Genomic DNA, 19422 nt, shown 5'->3' with positions numbered 1-19422 from the left:
TGGTTGGTAGCTTACTTGTTTCGGAGCTCCAGCACCGGCTACCGACGAGGTGGCTGCCGGTAGGATTTTTTTTAAGGGGAGGAAAGAAATCCCCTAACCAGGTTGTTGCTAAAATGATAGGTAACTATTGAGTTAAAAAGATTTCTTAACATTATTATGCAAAAAAAAAAAACATAAGCTAACTTCTTTATTTTGGCTTCAACTCATGATAACAATTTATCTAGAAATAACAAATCTTGATAATGAAATAATAAGTCTAGAGTTAGAATTAACAACATATTTTTTCTAGATACATAACATATGAATTAGTTAAAAATGATAATAGTTAATTTGAAAATAATAAATCCTAATTGTGAAAACATGTCTTGAGTTTTTTTAATACATAACATTTAAAACAATTAAAAATGACAACATTTCATCTAAAAATAATAAGTTCTGATTATGAAATGACAAGTATCAAATTGAATAAAAAAATAAAAAATATGCTTTTTAAAATTAAAAAGAGGAAAGTAAGGAATATACTTTAGCCTAAAATAAAATAAAATCGTTGCAGCGCTTGTTCCTCTGCCCGCTCGTAAGTGTTGTTATTGGTTAAAGACTGATATGAAACGCAATCAACCTATGATTTTACTTTTACTATTTCCAATCCTATTATATAAGTAAAAACTAATTATGCAATGTACATCAAAATATTGGTTAATATATCCTTATTTATGAAATTGATGACTGGGATGAAAAAATAAATGAGCAAAAATATATGAGAGAAACACATAATTAATTTGAGTGAAAATTAAAAAAGTGATTAAATATTTAAGCAAACACAAAGGGAGACTATCACTTATGCATAGTCTGTCCTTGGTTGCGTGCAAATATTTTTCATTTTACAAAGAGATAAACTGCACAAACCCAAGAAAATTTGTACTGTTCAAGATCCTTAAGCAAAACAAATTTCATGGTTCAATTTTGCAATTGGGATCATTTAGCAATTTTCCCTATTTATTACCCTCGGGTTCGCGCCTCCAAGTTCTAGATTTGAAAAGGCTTTACAGGAAAAATTAGAAAAAATTCTCATTACAAATTTAGTTAGTAAATAGTCTTTAAAATAATTAATTATATATAAAAAAGGATAAGTTATATAAAAAAAAGATGATTTATATAAAATATTATTTGGACACAAAAAATTAGTTTGCTTATAGAAGATGACTTACACATAAACAAATTTTATTTGTATAAAGGGAATTGATTTGCACTTCGCAGGAAAAAAATTATTACACGCAAAAACAATAAATTACAGACAGTTATCAATTAAATTTTTAATCAAAGATGTATCCCTATTTTTCCGGGCTTTATATATGTACATTTTTTAATAATTTTGATTTCATTTCTCTTGCACAGCACACGGTCACTCGGAGTCGGGACTGCGAAGAAGCAAGTTACTTTGAGCGTTGCTACTGCTTCCAGGGATGTCCGAAAGAGGAAAGAGGAAGGACGACCAGGATCACGCTTCCGACGGCGATTCTGAGGGCCACGCGCCACCTAAGAAGTTCCAAAAGAAGGATTCCGGTGACTCTGATGATATCGTCGTCTGCGAGGTGCCCCTTCCCTCCATATCAACCCATATGAATTGACTTAGCTAACCTTAGGGTTTTGTTAATGGAGATTTGCTCCTTTTCTTCCTGCAGATATCTAAGAACAGACGGGTGACTGTGAGGACCTGGAATGGCAGGATTTGGGTAGATATTCGGGAATTTTACGTCAAGGATGGGAAGCAATTGCCTGGAAAGAAAGGTTCTTGAAACTCTTGATTACTCGATGCTTATTCTAGGGTTTTGAACTTTCATTTTTATGCTTGCCTTGAAGAGACTTTTTTTTTTTTTTTTTGCAATTGAAATTTATGGCTGCACTTTTCATAGCCTCCGGTTTTTATTACCGACTAACCAGTCTGTGTGGCATTATCGATTATTGATGCGTGATGATCGTCACTTGTGTTCGTTTGCTGTTGTTCGGAGAACAGGATGAACGTGCCTTTAGTCTTTGGAAACTGTTTGTTCTTAGATTTGTAGCCTTTAAAATGTTGCTTCAGTTACAATACTTTGATTGTAATAGGACGCTGAAAGAAAAAAATCTGCGTCTGCCTAAAATTTGTCATTGATTTCCTTTTTCTTTCTTTCTTTCTTTTGGCTGGAAGACCCATATTGTGACATGGGAGTTAAAAAGTTTTTGATACTTGACATAGTATTTCTATGCTAACTGTTTGTGGAAAGCTCGTAGCATGTGTTTTGTAGGCTAACTTATACTGACAACTTATGTGTGCTTGCTTCTGCCCTTCTAAAGAATCTTTTTCTTCCTGGCTTATGCCTTCTTTTGTTGGTTTAATAATCTTTTTCTTATATTCTTAAAACCTGTTGTGTTAAAGGTTAGCTTAATTTATATGGTTGAGCTGTATCGACCGCAGTCCTATGATAACTATCCTTTGTTGGTAGGCACCCGCCAATTGTGGTGCTTTCTTCGTTGGAGGTAGAACAAACTATCTAAACTTCAATCTTTTCTTAAGAAAAAAGGTTGAATTTTTGCACTTAATGAACTTGTTTGTGTGTGTGTTTTCTATTTTCATATTGATAACATTTTGTGTGGCTGTGTTCTGGTGCATGCTTTTGTGCGTGTCCGCTGCTTATGTTTATACTTGAAAGAATTTAAATAAGCAAGAATGGCCCTCTGTTGGGACATATAGGACATAAATGTTGAATTCTTGTTTTCCTTGGTCAGTATTGTACATGCTTTTTGTTACTTGTAAAATTTTTCGTATTTATAAACATGAGCTACAATGACGTATTCACATTGTTTTCAGGTATCTCACTGAGCATTGACCAGGTAAATCCCTAGAGTTTTTGATATCGATTTGTTAGTTCCCTCTCCTGTCTTATTTATGGTCTAGGTATCTGAGAACCAAACGTGTGTGTGTATTTTGATACAATGAGAACCAAATATTTTGATGTCATTATTATTCTATATGATTAATTCGTTATGGTCTGTGCAGTGGAAAGTGCTTCGGGATCATGTTGATAAAATTGACGATGCTCTTGCGGAGGATTCCTAGGAAGGGAGATCAAGTGGATACATTAATCTTATTGCTAACTTGGAATTTTCTTTTAGTTTCGTGGGTTAGCAGTGGCACTGACAGGGCAATATTATGTAATTACCTTAGTATGAAGACCTTGTTAGTTGTTACCGAAAATATCTTGGGGATCTGGGTTTTTTATAGGGGTGTGGAAGGTGGGGATTTGAAATTGACCCTCTTTAATGCCTGAAAAACGCTTGACTGCACTTTTGTATGTTTAATTAGTGATTAGCGATTTCCTTTATCGTTAAGAGCAGCATGTCATTAAGATTTGCTTTTACATGTTTTATGCTTTTTACTTGCTCGACTTTTGGCATTTCAGCTGCTGCCCACAAATTTATTTAAAATTAGGTTATTTATGTTTTTTCTGTCATATTCTAATAACCAGGCGAACTCATGTGCCTAGCATGAAATATGATGAGTATGAGCTGTAACATAGTATGTTATAAATTTTATGTTGATATGATGCGTGGAATTTTATTGAAAGATTGAATTATATCGCATCTTCAAATGAGCACGCCATTTTATTCTTAATTTTTTTCCCCCTTTTAACTCATGAATGATATAAAGAGTGGGATGTGGATACCCAACTCTCTAGATAACAGCCTGAAGATAATTCATATATTTCTAGTGAGTATAAAACAAATATCCGTTACATATTATCCTGTATTTCATTACATTGCACAGGAAACTTTAATAATAATTTTTCTTAATTAAAAAAGGAGCCTATAAATCCAACTTCTTACTGGGGAATGGGCATGAATGTAAGAATAAACATTTAATCAATGTGGAATACATTATCACATAACAGCATGATTTCTGGATGAAGTTATTTTGAAACAATCCGTGAGAAACTTAAACACTCATCTCCACGTCTATACAAATTCCTGCAAGTATCAACTCATTCAATCAATCCTTTTGTCCTTAAATTCAGTGTAATTATAAGCTGTTAATTCATAGAGTTTTGCGCGGATTGCAGAACCCACTGGACAAAAATGATTTAGATATGGTGGAAAGGAACATGTACCCAATGAAAACTCGTCCTGTAAAGTCGCTACACAGCAGGGATGCTCATGGAACCCATGTCAAGTACTCTTGGAAGAATCTGCACCGATGCATGCTCATCAGTTGAGGACGAGCAACTTCCAATATTGAGAATTGCTACTGATAGTGAAGATGATTTAAAAAGCCCTACCTCACCCAATCGCGCATTGATTTTCAAGGGCACAAGATCATCAGCACGTGTTGCACCAATATTTACAATTGCTGTAGCAGCACCAGCCTCCTGAGCTGCCCTGTGAAAGTAGAGTTTATAAACCTCATCATCAGCCTGATACGCAGCCAGAGAAAAGAACGAGGGGCAAAGGAAAAATATTTCCTTGTTAGAAGTTCAGGGGTTAATCAGAGAAGAAAAGATGCTCCGCGGGAGAGAGTCCCTTGCATCAAAATGCAAGACGGTGTAAATTATTGCTCATAAATATCTATTATAAAGTTCCCAAAAGCAAAATCACAAGAAGCTTGTTGATTGAAATCTAAATGAAAATGGCAAAAGGAACAGCTACTGTCTACATTATTGAAGTTTATGTAAGATCACACATTCATGGTTTAACAACTTTAATGCATAACCATAACTGTATCAAAAGTTCAATTCTAAGGTCTAAAACTGTGAAGTTTATCCATACTACGTTATAAAATTTGCTTACTCAACTGTTTAGCATTTTGCAGACCATATACGTATATGTTCAACACATACAAATGTGAGCTAAACTTAGCATCTTAACTGAGAGAACAGGGTAATATTTATCTACCTGACAAGTCGAAAAGCAGACATTGTCATCAGAGAGGATCCCAACACAAGGAAAGCATCACAACTTCTAGATGCATCCATTGCCATATCAGCTCTGTCCTTGGGAACATTATCACCAAAGAAGACCACCTTCAAGAATAATCATTTAAACTTTTAAAGTGAAACACCAAAACAGACTGTAAGCATTTCACAATTTACTTAGACAGCAGCTGAAATATTGTTAGTTCACAATTCAAAATCATCAGACACATTTGTACATATTGGACAACCAAATAACAGACCTTTGTTTATGTAAGGGAATTAATATGACAAAAGCAATTAGCCAAAAACTGTTTCATACATAAATTTCATAGCCTTTTGGTGAGTAGAAAAATTGCGTACATCAGGTTTGAGAACTCCATTGCACTTCGGACAGCTTGGGATGATAAAATCCTCCTCCCAAAACTTTTCATCAATCTCAATATCACCGTCAGGTCTTTGTTTCATGCCAAAGCTCTTGTCTGATCCAGGCTCACCTTGGTCCAAGCTTTCAATTGCGACAGCCCACTGCAATGTAACATTACTTTTCAAATATCAGCTCATCAGAAAATGAAAACTCATGATTATAGGTACTCAGCCTTCTTGACACATGTATTGAGAAACATGGATTCCCACTTGTACATTCAAAAGATCAGTCAAATGAAACATTCACCAAGAATGAAACAAAATGAAATATAATGTGCACGTGAGTGGGAGATGCATGACGATAGCTTTTTTTTTTTTTTGGCGCCATGAACATATGTAAGATATAATAACAATGGCTGTTGCAGCACTTAGTGGATAACCCCATTCCACCTCTTGGCCACATCGTTATGCTCCACTATCACAAATATGGCCTAGGATTGGTATAAGTTAGTACTTTGGGTCTTGTACTCGTAGCTTGATTTGAACAATTCGTTTTGTAATTGGAATCTAGTCCTCTGTATACGGACTATCCTATGGAAGAAATTAGTCTTGTAGTTCCCAGCACTTGTTTTCTTCTAGTCCTTTTCCCTTGGAAGTTTTGCTCTTGATCTCTATTTTAACTCAACAAATGTCCAGCCTCTGTCAGATACCAAGTGACTCGGACTATTTCTTTTAAGAAGCCACCTTCTCTCAGGTTTAAGGAAAAACTGGAGGATCAGAGATAAAATCCCCAGCAAAATACAACCAACCACATGCGCTGATAAACTGGTGTTAACTCTGTTTCTATAATAATCAAACTTAAGGGATCGTTACAGTCATTTAACCGAGGGTATCATGAAATTGTCTGCTGATTCCATTTTTAGCATTAGTCAAGTGATAATAAATCTTATCCTAAAAAATAAAATAAGCATCTTCAAATATCAAGCCTTCATTGGTCATATACATTACTCTTGGAAACTAGGTGCAAAATACTAACTTTTGGATTAAGGGCCTTCAGTTCATCCTGAAATGCACTTCGACAAAAGGAAAATCCACAATCTATACATATGACAGTGTATACAGTCCCGTGTATCTCCAAAGGATTGCTGCCAGAACGATGATGCAGTCTGAGAATAAGATACAAGAAAATCCCTGGTAAGCTTGCTTGTGTTATCTAAAGCTTTCCAAGCTAGGAAAAGTAAATAAATAATCATCACCTGTCAACATTTTGGGTAATCATAAAATTGATTCGGCCAGCTTTCTCCAATGCAGCCAAAGCACGATGAGCAACACCTGGTTGGGCAGCAGTAAATCGTCTCCATCCAGCATAACTTCTGGCCCAATATCGCCTGCGGGCTTTACTAGAACGGACAAATTCCTGCTTACAAATAATGTCAATAGAAAGGAGAACATGAAAATAAATATTCATTAAAAAACTTTTAAAAAAGGCCTGAGAGATTGAAGTCCATCCTTGATTTTTTTTTTTTCAAGTTAATCTTGTTGCAAATCTCTGGTTGAGGTCCTAGTTCATTTATACATTCTCAATTTTGAAATGCCCAACCTAATACAAGATTCTTAACGTCTTCATCAATAACTGAAGCCCTTTTCTTATTTTTCTTTTGGAGAACACGCTCAGAATAACTCAGCCCCTATAGTTTCTTAACTTAGAACAACTTAGTCCGTATAAATTTCGAACTCAGAACAACTCAATCCCTATAATTCCTCAATTCAATAAACTACTCAGTTGTAATAAATCAAAGTTAGGAACTTAATTGATAATTGAGAGAAAATTCAATAACTAACAGTTATATTTTCCCCAGGTTGAAATTTCCATACTGTTATATGACTCATATAATAACTTTTCTTCTCTTTAAAATGACCCAATCATAGAAGATCAAAGTCAACACATGATTTCTACATGCAAGATTTTTTTTTTTCCGGGACAAAATTATGCAAGAGATACACCCTATACTATCTCATTTAGACGCTAGAGGGGCACACAAAGGAGCAGCCTTGGGTGAACATGCCTTCAGATCACCTGATGGGTTATTGGTCTGAAACCAGTACTATAAGCTCCACTGGGGCTGCAATAGAAAGGATAGCATACTGTTAGGCAAAAAATAAGATGTGCGTCAGCAATTGCATTCAGTCCTTATTTTACAGATATAAATTTTAATTTTTTTAAATGTCATAGCCACAAAAACTACAAAGTCCTAAGTAAGCACTACTATTGCCCAATTAACTGCAAATTTTGCAAATAACATTAGCAAATAGTAATCTGAGCATAGGACTGAAAACTAATATTCCTTAATAAATATTTTCCTTAGGCTTGTTGCAGTGGCAATTGAAATGGAAAGAGGAAGCAGAACCTTCTATAATCAGGGATACCACACTCGGTGCTGATTCCAGCTCCAGTCAATACCATGAGCTTGGTACTGTATTTAAGATTGGTACCCAGTTAGGAAACCTTTAAACTTTGCAATGAGTATAGAACTCTAAGGGAATTTTAAAATTGGCAAGTTTGTGTAAATTGACCTATTATCAAAAAATTGATACAAAAGGTTAACATCTCTGATACTGGGAGGATCTGCATTAGGAACCGCCTTCTTATCCCTCAATGTTTTAGAGCAGGTTTTTCCTTCATTTCTGGGTGAGATCCCAGGAACAGAGAGTCGACATGATGTTTGTACAAACTTAACAGAGCCTTTGAAAGATATTACTCTTCTTCCTCTTCTTGACAGGTACGAACTTCCACAACTTGATTGAACAATATCTATGGACATCAAGAAAAAATGCAAACAATTAGTCAATTTTGCCACTATTGTGTGGTAAAAACAGAAAAGTTCAATGTTCTACAGATGAGGTTTGCATGTGACGTCAAGTATACTTGCCTGTTAAAATACTCCCTACCATATCCCTCGTAATCCTAAAGGACTGCATATTCACAGAATAAACTTATTATCAAGTGCTTCAGCAATAGTGTAGGTGCATTAAAAGATCTAAGTCAAAGATGTGGCATGACTATTATTCGTGCAGACAGAAGAATAGACAAATGAAAAGTGGTGAGAGTCAAATGCTCCCCTTTTTTTTTTCGCCAACCAAATGCTCCATTTACCTTTTTATGTTTTCCTCTTATTTCAGTTTTATTTCATTATAAGAGCAGACTGTATATATATTTTCGGCCTTGAGGAATAAAAAATATAGTCTGCTCTAGGAACAATGCAATACGAGCTTCACAAAACTAACTAGGAAGGCTTGTCTAAAGTGAAGATCAGTTTTCCACACTACCCACCATTTGCTCCTGATTGAATTTTAAATAAAGAATTTATCTAGAGCAGAAAGACAACCTAACATACCATTTAATCCAGGAGTGCACGACTTTCATGGCGTCCTTTACAAAGGGGTAGATAGCTATCTCTTCGCTCTGCTATCAAATATTTACCGAGAACAGTATCCTAAGGAAAATTTTCTAGTGATATCTCAATTTCAAGAATGTAGGACACAACTGTAAATATCCACATTGTCTCCACAGATACTCAAGAGATACAGCAGAAGAGAAGAAATAGAAGTGGGAATCATCTTGAATTACGGATTAAAACCGTCAACAAAAAAAAAAAACCCAATGGGCAGCCTCTTCCACTAGAGAGACAAATGCCATTCACTCACTTGAGAGGATTCAGATTCTCCAAATTATCCAAATGACAGTTTCTAGTGAGTCAAGTTTCAAGCGAAGATTACCCTGCCTTTGAAAGTAACGCATGAAAGAATTTAACTGAACTCAGACACAGAAAGAAATTAAAACAAAGCGGACAAGATTAACAACCAATAGATAAACGGACGTCATTCTTCGGACAACAGCGTAGACAAGAGTCAATATGTCATGACCCCTGCTTAACCGGCAGCTCCAATCTAATCAAGGGCTTCCACAGAAGCGGCAAATTCCAAAAGTTGTCCCAGAAGACAGTGACAGATAAACGAAGAAATCAAGCAGAAAGAGAAAAGTCGAACTTACAGAGAAGAAGCGCGGTTGCGAATGGAAACGCAAAAACATAGCCATTATTTTAGCAAATTTCAAATCTTTATGCAGTGAAGAATCCTCCACCTCGAAGCAAGTTTTCAGAAGAAACAAGAACGTCACTTGATAATTTTATTTCGCGCTCCCCGTCCCCTTCCACGTAGTCTGCTTCGCTACCATATATGCCTATCAACCACAAAGGTTCAATCGAATTGCCGAAATCGCCCTCACGAGATATCTCAAATACCACATTAACCACTACTATTACATTCTCCTCATCTTTGATATTTCAAGCATTGCTCCTAAGAAATAGCTCTGAGAAGTGGCTTCAGCTCGTTTACGGAGCAGCTTCTGCCCTGCAATATTCATGCTTCTTCCGTATCACAAATCATATGAACCCCGGAAAAGCGTGAAGTGACAACTGTCTAACGCAAGAGGAAGCTCGAGCTCTATGCTGCGATGTGACGCTTCACAAACAGTTCGTTTTTTTTTTTAATATCAGAACTAGACAAATTAATTTAAAAAAATTAAAAAAAAATTAATTAAATTGGTCATTAACAAATGGATGTTGCTTATTACTATTTTTAGAATAGAGAAATATTTATTTAAAATTTTTTATATATATTATATTGAGTTTTTCAGCCAAACATATCAACATGTCCTATTTTTTTATGTGAGTTTATAATTTAGTAATATATCTTAAAATTAGTACTTATAATTTCGTGCGATTTAAGAACTTGATATAATGATATAAAAAATTTCCAAATATTGTTTGAATATAATATCCATTATAATCATATGCATTATTAAAACTTTCTTATGGAATTATGAAAACCCCTTGCTGTTTGCCATGTCTACTTCCGTAAAAAAATTATAAATTTAAAAATGAAGAGGTGTCATGTTTATAATGAAGGTAAATTCCTTCTGTAGTTTCTTAGCAAGCATTATATGATAAGTGATTGAGTTACATAACATATTGAATGACATATTTATGGTTGTTCGATGATTAAAAAAAATGAATGAATAAAATTATTAGAAATCAACGAAAATAGGAAAAAAAATCGATTAAGTATTGATTAAACTATTTTTTTCATCTTTACATATTATCTTTTTATATAAAAAAAATATAAATTCAATCATGATTGGCGTAACCATGACTAGACTACAATTAAACTAATGAACTTTCAATCAATGTCCAGGTAAATTCAATAATTAATCCAATTTTAAAAGGGCCCCTCCTTTATTTGTTCAACTAATAAAAGTCAAACGTGGAAATCCCCACTTGCAAACAATCAAGAAAAGTCTTGCTTAGAGCATATGCATACATATATATAATACTACTATAATGCAGAATTGCTATATTAGAAAGGGCAGCAAAGAGCACATCTGAAACCACCTTAAAGTGCCGTCATCTGACAATTCAAAATTGGCAGCTTATTTGAAACCTTTCACATATAAAATTATGCCTTTTGACTGAGAAAGGTAGACTTTGTCCTACTTCTTACATGTCCAAATTCCAAAAGATCCCACATAACCTGACTCGTTATCTGCTTGCTTAAGTGCTGAACATAGAGTCTGGCTTCAGCGAGTGGAACCAAAGAGAAGATGAGTGGAGAAGCTACAATGGATTCAGGAGAGAAGCGACTCAACGAGCTTGGTTATAAGCAAGAACTCAGACGTGAAATGGTATCATCTTCATCTTCATCTTCATCTCGTTCGATTTCTGGGAAATGAGTTATAGTCTGAATCTTTTGTTTGTTTGTTGTGCAGACTATGTTCAAAACTCTGGCAATATCCTTCTCAACGATGACCCTTTTCACTGGAATCACTCCTCTCTATGGTTCTAGCCTGCAATATGCAGGCCCTGCAACTCTTGTTTGGGGCTGGATTGTGGTTTGTTTCTTCACCTGGTTCGTTGGAATCGCCATGGCTGAAATATGCTCTTCCTTCCCGGTTTGTGTCTTCTCACAAAGTGGATATTCCTGTATTGAATCTTCAATTGTTCTCTTCTTTCTGTAACCACTTTAAATATTGAACTAATACTTAAGTTTGGTTTATAAGAGGTAGACTTTGTGGTGGTCAAGAGTTGATCATCATTTAACTGTAAAAATGACACCGGATCAATATGTGTCTGGTATAAATCCTGAACTGAATAAACGTCATTTCAACAAGTAAAAGATGTCATGTTCATTACTAAATAAACCCAAGTTTGTTTGAAGACACATTTTTCTCTCTATGCTACCTTTCTCCAAAAGCGTCGTATGCACCCATTTTTGTCCAGCACGCTGTCTCCATCTGTTACATACTGTTTATTCATGAATGAATTTATCGCTTGATCCTGACAAACTGGAGCAGCTTAAGAATCTCTTCATTGAACTAACATTCACGTTCATTTCCACGAAATAGACAACTGGTTCGCTGTACTTCTGGGCTGCACATTTAGCAGGACCCAAATGGGGACCATTTGCCTCATGGTGCTGTGCTTGGCTTGAAACCATAGGGCTTATTGCTGGGATTGGAACCCAGGTATTCCTTAGTTTTTGCCTTTTGATGAAATTTCTGGACAGGAGTCTTGCTTCTTGTTTATATATTAACTCTGTTAATTCATATGGATGAAAATTGAAAAGGCATATGCAGGATCACAAACTTTGCAGAGTATAATCCTACTTTGCACAGGCACAAATAAAGGTGGAGGTTACTTCGCTCCAAAATGGCTTTTCTTGTGCATGTACATTGGCCTCACTGTTATATGGGCAGCTCTGAACACATTTGCATTGGAAGTTATTGCCTTGATCGACATGATTTCAATATGGTGGCAGGTACTAAACTCTTCCACTAACCAGAAACAAGTGAAAAGAGAGAAATAGATAGGAGCAGAGCCCATACTGATATGTAGGACCTACTCATATTCTATTCTCTCTCAATTTTCTTTGAAAGAGATAAAGTCTCTAAGTTTAAAGCATTCATATGCATATAGTTGTGTTATCTGACAAAAACTTCAGTCTTACTTTTGTGTCATACAACTTCAAAGATGAGAAGGTAGGATAACAAAAGCATCTATTCTATGGCAGGTGATAGGTGGGACAGTGATAGTCATAATGTTGCCAATGGTGGCACTAACTAGGAAATCTGCTTCTTATGTGTTCACACATTTTGAAGTGGGATCAGAATCAACAGGAGTATCAAGCAAACCTTATGCAGTGATTCTGTCATTCCTTGTGAGTCAGTATTCCCTATATGGATATGATGCTGCAGCACACCTTACTGAAGAAACCAAAGGAGCAGATAAGAATGGACCTATAGCAATTCTAGGCAGCATTGGGATCATTTCTGTGTTTGGATGGGCTTACATTTTGGCTCTCACGTTTAGCATTCAGGTAAACATATTAGTGGTCTATGACATTTTCATATCAGTATACTAAACACCTTTAGAATATAAAATAAATATAATAGCCACGTGATGAAAACCAGATTAGACTATTTTACTCTGCTGAAAGATCAATAAATCATTAGTTCGATCACAGTTTTAGACTACATTAACCAAAAAGTTTATTGTTCCAATTCTATAAAACTTGATATACCAAAGGCTAGCTTCAATCTAAATGGGAAACACAAAATAGTAACATTAGTTGTTACCAAACTCTTCAGGATTTTGGTTATCTTTATGATCCAACCAACGAGACAGCAGGAGCATTTGTGCCAGCACAAATACTGTATGATGCATTTCATGGAAGATATGGCAATTCACAGGAGCAATCATTTTACTATTTGTCATATGGGGCTCGTTCTTCTTTGGCGGGCTTTCAATCACCACTAGTGCAGCCAGAGTGGTATGTAATTATGTGTATTATCCTCTCTTATCTGTAATTAGATTCAGGGGAAAACTGAGATCTCAGGTTTTCACAATAATTACTTCAATTTTTCTTCTTTTCAGGTTTATGCTCTGTCAAGAGACAAGGGTGTTCCATTTTCAAATCTATGGAGAAAGCTACACCCAAAGCACAAAGTTCCGGCGAACGCCGTGTGGCTCTGTGCAGCAATCTGCATTCTTCTGGGAATCCCAATTCTGAAAGTGAATGTAGTCTTTACTGCCATAACTTCAATATGTACTGTAGGATGGGTTGGTGGGTATGCAGTTCCAATACTTTCAAGAATGGTTATGTCTGAGAAGAACTTCAAGCCAGGGCCTTTTTACTTAGGCAGAGCAAGAAGACCAATCTGCTTAGTAGCATTTCTGTGGATTTGTTACACTTGTTCTGTTTTCCTCTTGCCCACTTTGTATCCTGTTACATGGGAAACTTTCAACTATGCACCTGTTGCTTTAGGGGTGGGTTTGGGTCTAATATTGCTCTGGTGGCTGTTGGACGCAAGAAAATGGTTTAAGGGACCTGTTAGGAATATTGATGTTCAGAATGGTAAGGTCTAATAATTCTTCTGACCAAGTCTATCAAGGTTAGGTGATGGAATACGCTTTAATTATATGCTCTTCATTAACACAGACGCACACACTTTCTTGTTGCCATTAATATGCCCTTCATTAATACTTTCCTGTCACCATCTCTGGTTCTGACTTATCATTTGTAAGGTCAATTTTGTAATCCTCATTTATACCACTATTAATAGAAACTGCCGGTGGCATACGTGCCAGCGGCACGAAACACCACTCAGAGAAAGGTTGCAAGTTCTACTCTAGTGTGAGTGTGTAGTGTTTGTGAATTTCTTTTTATATATATGGGAAGAATATAAATATGAATGTGTGAATGAATTTGTAATTGTTCCTTAGAAAAATATTGATAAAATTTTAAGGTGGAACGCAAGTGCTGATTAATTTCATTAAAAAAAAATCTAGTTAACTAAAATATATTAGCATGTCCACCGTAAATTTTAATATAAGTGCAAACATGATAGAGTTAGTTATATGTATTATGCTTATGTAGTTATATATTTGTAATAATTAATTTGGCTTGTTTAAGTTTTTAAATCAAATCTACTTCAAAAATTTTTGAAAAAATTTCAGGAAAAAAACCTTAAAATTAGTATTTTTCAATTCAAGCACCTAACACTTCAAAATGATAGAAAATGAAATAAACTCGTATTGTAATTTTACAATTCAAGCAAAATGACAAAAATACCCCTTTTCTAATCCCATTAAAAAGAGTGTTGTTAGTCCGAGCCTTGTAATTTCACAAATAGGACTTATTATTTCTAGATGAATTTTTATCATGATTTACATGTTATTTCACATGTTATGTATCAGAAAAAAATGTTTAATTCTAAATTAAAACTTGTTATTTTACAATCAGAACTTGTTATTCTTAAATAAATTGTTATTTACAAAGGGGCATTTTTTTCATTTCCCTTAAATTTTCAATTTTAAATTTTTTTTATTTCTTTTTCTATCATTTTGAAGTGTTAAGTGCCTGAATTAGAAAATACTAACTTTAAGGTTCTTTTTCTAGAATTTTTTTCATGTATAATTTAAAGAGAAATCTCAAGCTGTAATTTTAATATTGAGGATCTATTTTTTAATAAAAAATTTTGAATTTAATATTATATGATTGAATCATTAATCATTGAAGTTAATGTTATATGATTAATTGCTTAACAAATTTTAATTTTACGAAAATCTCAGAACAATTACTGAGGAAAAAAATTCAAAGAGAAATAGCCTAGTGAGGAGTCATGAAATAAGGGCCTTGAGTTAAAACAAGCAGTTCTATTATACGTACGGCCACAACCACAAATTCCACATGACAAATTAAGAAACGACTTCTCCGTCCAGAAAGCGAGTAAAAGTATTAGGAAATGTCCGAACCTTTGAATTCAACTCCCTCACTTCTCTTAATTCCTCTCCCCATAAACTGTAACTTGAGTTCTTTGCTAGAACGTCCTCGGATACAGCCTTACTTTCAATAAGTTCCACTGCATACTTCTCAAACTTCTCTATGTTCTGCCATAACAATACCTGTTTGTTCACGTCCCGTTCGCTTCTCACTCTACTCAGCCAGTCCCTTGCTTCTTCAACCTTTGCCCAAAAGCACGAGTCTTGAGTCAAGCCCGCAAATTTGGTCCTCTCTTTAGTTTCTTCCATGGTAGCCTCTCTTTCCGTCCACCACCTATCAAAGATCTTCTATCTCCTATCTCTTCCACGCTCTAGGTAATGGCCGTTTGTTTTGTGCTTCTCCTTCCCGTAATACTCTGCAATATCCAATGGCTCTACCAGGAGCTGATAGGAGTGAGAGGCATTGACCCATTTTGCTCGCTTGTTAAAATCACGAGGTAGTTCATTGTTCTCCAACATTTCAATGACGTTGTTCCAGAACCTGGCTAGTTTGTGACGGTTCATGTTGACTTTCATGTCTCTTTTTGCGGTTGTGGAGCCCCTTCGCTTGAAGGAGTCGTAGTACCCCAGTTCATCATCTGACTTATCACACCATGCTTTGTACCACTCTATTTCAGCCCTGTATGGTACAGACTTGGACAATGTAACAGCCAAGTTAGCAGCATTCAGAATTGGTGTACGACCCTTTCTTCTGGCCGAACTTAGGCATTGCATGAAAGGTGAAGCAGCTGGATCCTGCAGGTTGCATGAAACGTAATTTGCTAAGCAAAATCACCTTCTTCTATTAGAATCAATGAATCATGTTTATCTGATATGGGTGAAAACAAAATGAAGATACAATCTGTATTTACCCGGCTGCATAGCTTGAGTCAGGGACATTCACCTCCATGGAGTTTCTCTGGTTCAAGGATTGCTGAGACAGTTTATTTACATAATCTCCACTTCAAGTGGTCCTTGATACATGAAGCTGGGGAACTTCAAGAGAGTGACCAGTGATGGATTGGACGTAAGACAAAAGCCAAATAGTACAAAGAGAGGCGATGGCTCCTCCAAGAGAGTGAATGATGATTGACTTGGTATTGGGATTCCCCATGATTGACATCATCTGAAAAGGATGATTTCAACAGTTAGGAATGTGAATTCAGAGGAAAAAGATTCAGGAACAGTTCACACAAATTAACCTATATGAAATAGTAGCAGTAAAGTTGATAATATAATTTATGAGTTACGATAGATTTGGCTGTTCAGGTCAAAAGATCTTAGACCCAGCAAAGTTAGTATACGGCGTTCTTTCTTCCTTTCATTCAAGTTGTTTGTTTTTGAATCGAAGACCGCTTCGAATTTGGAAAGTTGATCATGAAGCGTCTGAAATTAAGGTCTTACTTCAGGTCATGAGATTGGCGAATGGGGCACGGGTTTTTCCTCTTCTCACAGCTCAATCATTTGAGACTTGCTCCCAAAACATAGAACAACGAAGAACGTGTAAATGAGAACGAGCAAGTCAAAAAGCCTCCTTATTTGACCCGATAAATCAAATCACTTTAACGTGATGGCTGAGTCTAAACAACGGGTATTATTGTGTGGTAAACTGGAATTTAACCTACAAATCACTAGAACATCATTCCAGTAGTTTCCACTCGTATGAATCATTATCAACATATTTTCACTGTTAGGTGGGACCAATATTTACGGAAACTGAAAATTAAATCAAGTTCATAGCCTGTAAATAATATAGCTCTCTCTCTTTTTTCGATGCAATGAACAAAAGCTAAAAGTTACGAACTACATCCGAGGAAAGAAAAGGCGATAAGAAACTAGATGGTAAACTGAAAGGGACAGCTCCTGTATCAATACTAATAGCTTCTTCGGCCAACGCATCAGCAGCCCCAGCAGTGCCCCTGCTGCACCAGTCCAAGAAAAGGTGCCAATCTTAACCCAGCCAGCTCTTGATCTCAGTAAGTAAGTGGCCTTCACTGTGATCATCCGTCCAACCAGCCGAGAGCAACTCAAGGACCTCCCAGCAATCCGTGCCGATAATGACTCGCCGCCACTGCATATCCCCAGCCCGTTTCAAAGCCCAGATCATGCCCCAGAGCTCCGCATGAAGGCTCAAACCTCTCCCAAGATTACACCCAAAAAAAAAAAAAAACACGCCATCGTGTCTCTAGCAAGACCACCACAAGCCGACACACCTGTACTATGCACATATACTCCATCCACGTTAAATTTCATAAACCCCACAAACGGAGGGACCCACCTGCTGTCACCAACTTCTCTAACCGCAAGGTCACGACCATGCATATATTTGCCCAAGAAAAAATCGCACTAGTCTAAGCAAGCACTTCACGGAAGCCGACTGCCTTCCGTTGGATAACCCCAGCACTCCTACTTAGCCAAATCTGCCTACACAGTACCCCGAGCCAGATATTCCACTTAGTATTACGGAACAACACAGTTTGTCCCAAGTTCCATTCCAACTAGGCACCCACATCCTCAAACGAAAAGAATTTAACGCCGAGATGTAGTGGCACTATGCTTTCCCAACATTTACGAGCTATGCTACACTCAGAGAACGTGCATAATGTCCTCCATATGAACCCCACTCAGACTACATGATACATCAGTTTGCATTCCCCTTACCGATCGGGAGATTATTTGTCATAAGCCGACGTCGCACGCACAGCCAGAGAAACAAACGAACTCGTTGTGGTACTTGGAGTTTCCACACCTTGCGCCAGATCCCTCAGTAGCTAGTAATACGGGCTGGCAGTGCGGATACGGGCCAACCCGCAGTGTTGTGGGCCGAAAGCAGTGCAGGCTGAAGATGCGGGCTGGCAAAATGCCCGCCTAAATATTTTTTTTAAAAAAATTATTATTATTTGCAGAGGTTAAGTTTAGTTTGAAATGTTAAAATTAGACTTGAAATTTTAAATTTGAGCAGTGGGTTATAATAAAATAATGTGACGATTAATTTATAATTTGAGAGGATATTTTAGAAAAACTAATACATATTTTTTCTGAATAATTAATCTAACTATTTTTTTAATCCAAATTAATTAAGTAAATCTTTTATGTGTGTATTACATATACAATTATATGAATGAGGAGATGTTAATATGGAATTTAAGGGTCAAAATCCTCCAACTATATTATATAACATATTAGGAATTGTATAAAAATCAAAATTAAAAAAAAAATGGGTGGGCTAGCCCGCCAACCCGCGAGCCCTCATCTTGGTGGGTTGGCATGAGCCTACTATTTTTGGCAGGTTGGTGGGTTGGGCCCGCGTATTACCGACTCTTGAGTCGGTATTGTCCAGTCCTCTTCTCACAAAGCACTGAATGAGCTGACCTCACAGGAAAATCGCCATTATTATTAGCTCATTTGTATTAGTATTAATTTTTTTACGATTATTTACATTAATATTAAATTATTCATTTTGTTTTGGATTTGATGGAGGTCTCTTGGACAATACATAAGGGCGTAAGAAATTGCTAAATAAAAAACTAATATTGGAAGAAAAGAACCATGAGAAAGAAAGTATTAAAAATAAACTAACCTCACCTACCCATAAAAAGAAATATAAGGATAGATGTTAAAGAGAATTGCAATTAGGTCTTAAACAAGATATTTAATTACCTTAAAATCTATTGATAAGTGAAGAGTAAGCAGTGACAAGTGAAGAGTAGAAAATAACAGCAGGTTCATACTAGTTATTTATCAAAGGATTTTTTGGTAATTAAATTTCTTTCTTGGAACCTCTTAATAATTCTCCCCCGAAGGTATTGAACATGAGGAGAAATTATCAAGCCTTTAATAAAAACGGAGTATAAAAATAATTTGATGATGCCCCATGGATGCTTTAATTTCTATTTTATTGACCAAGAACAGTTGAAAATTGATACTTAAAAAAAATATAAGAGATAAAATAAATTAGAATATTATATTTAGAATCAAATTTAAAATCAAAATAATTCTCATACGAAGAACAGAGCTAGTATACCTCTTATAAAAGGGGTTGTGTACTCTGTACTGTTAAGTCGTTAGTGCTTGGCTTTCATTTCGATAAGATCGATCTGTTGGAATAATCATTTTATTCCAGACCAGCTCTCCCCCCCCCCCTTCCTTCTTGTTTTGGATATATCACTTTCACTGGCACTAACACACAAAACACGTACACACTGAGAAATTTGTTGGAAAGTGAAAGGTACCCCGGT

The 19422-nt window shown here is 36.0% G+C and overlaps 2 protein-coding genes and 2 pseudogenes across 4 annotated transcripts; 2 read left to right on the top strand and 2 right to left on the bottom strand.

Moving 5' to 3' along the window:
• The first annotated feature begins 1397 nt into the window (after window positions 1-1397).
• LOC114738833 (RNA polymerase II transcriptional coactivator KIWI-like) lies at window positions 1398-3416 on the top strand. Its single transcript, XM_028926890.1, has 4 exons — window positions 1398-1592; window positions 1683-1788; window positions 2849-2871; window positions 3038-3416. The coding sequence occupies exons 1-4, from the start codon at window positions 1464-1466 to the stop codon at window positions 3095-3097; spliced, it is 318 nt and encodes a 105-aa protein (XP_028782723.1). The 5' UTR covers window positions 1398-1463; the 3' UTR covers window positions 3098-3416.
• A 301-nt stretch (window positions 3417-3717) lies between these two features.
• Window positions 3718-9602, bottom strand: LOC114738826 (NAD-dependent protein deacylase SRT2-like). Of its 3 annotated transcripts, none has more exons than XM_028926885.1 (12): window positions 9361-9602; window positions 8240-8282; window positions 7884-8121; window positions 7718-7783; window positions 7387-7432; window positions 6566-6726; window positions 6346-6475; window positions 5307-5471; window positions 4927-5054; window positions 4314-4413; window positions 4146-4223; window positions 3718-4005 (listed from the first exon to the last, which is right to left on the bottom strand). In XM_028926885.1, exons 1-11 carry the CDS (start codon window positions 9403-9405, stop codon window positions 4173-4175), a joined length of 1173 nt encoding a protein of 390 aa, XP_028782718.1. In that variant the 5' UTR covers window positions 9406-9602; the 3' UTR covers window positions 3718-4005; window positions 4146-4172. The 3 variants fall into 3 exon arrangements, with proteins under 3 accessions (XP_028782718.1, XP_028782719.1, XP_028782720.1); XM_028926886.1 differs by lacking the exon at window positions 9361-9602 and adding an exon at window positions 9172-9351; XM_028926887.1 differs by lacking the exon at window positions 9361-9602 and adding an exon at window positions 8705-8957.
• A 1313-nt stretch (window positions 9603-10915) lies between these two features.
• Window positions 10916-14020, top strand: LOC114738834 (amino-acid permease BAT1 homolog; annotated as a pseudogene).
• Window positions 14021-15121: 1101 nt separating this feature from the next.
• Window positions 15122-17506, bottom strand: LOC114738831 (lipase-like PAD4; annotated as a pseudogene).
• Window positions 17507-19422: the final 1916 nt, after the last annotated feature.

This window comes from Neltuma alba, unplaced genomic scaffold (assembly GCF_004799145.2).
Source record: "Neltuma alba isolate B1F8T4 unplaced genomic scaffold, ASM479914v2 tig00013694_pilon, whole genome shotgun sequence".
In the NCBI taxonomy this organism is placed as follows: domain Eukaryota; kingdom Viridiplantae; phylum Streptophyta; class Magnoliopsida; order Fabales; family Fabaceae; genus Neltuma; species Neltuma alba.
Note: the sequence above shows the minus strand (reverse complement) of the source record. Positions and strands in the feature narration are given on the sequence as shown.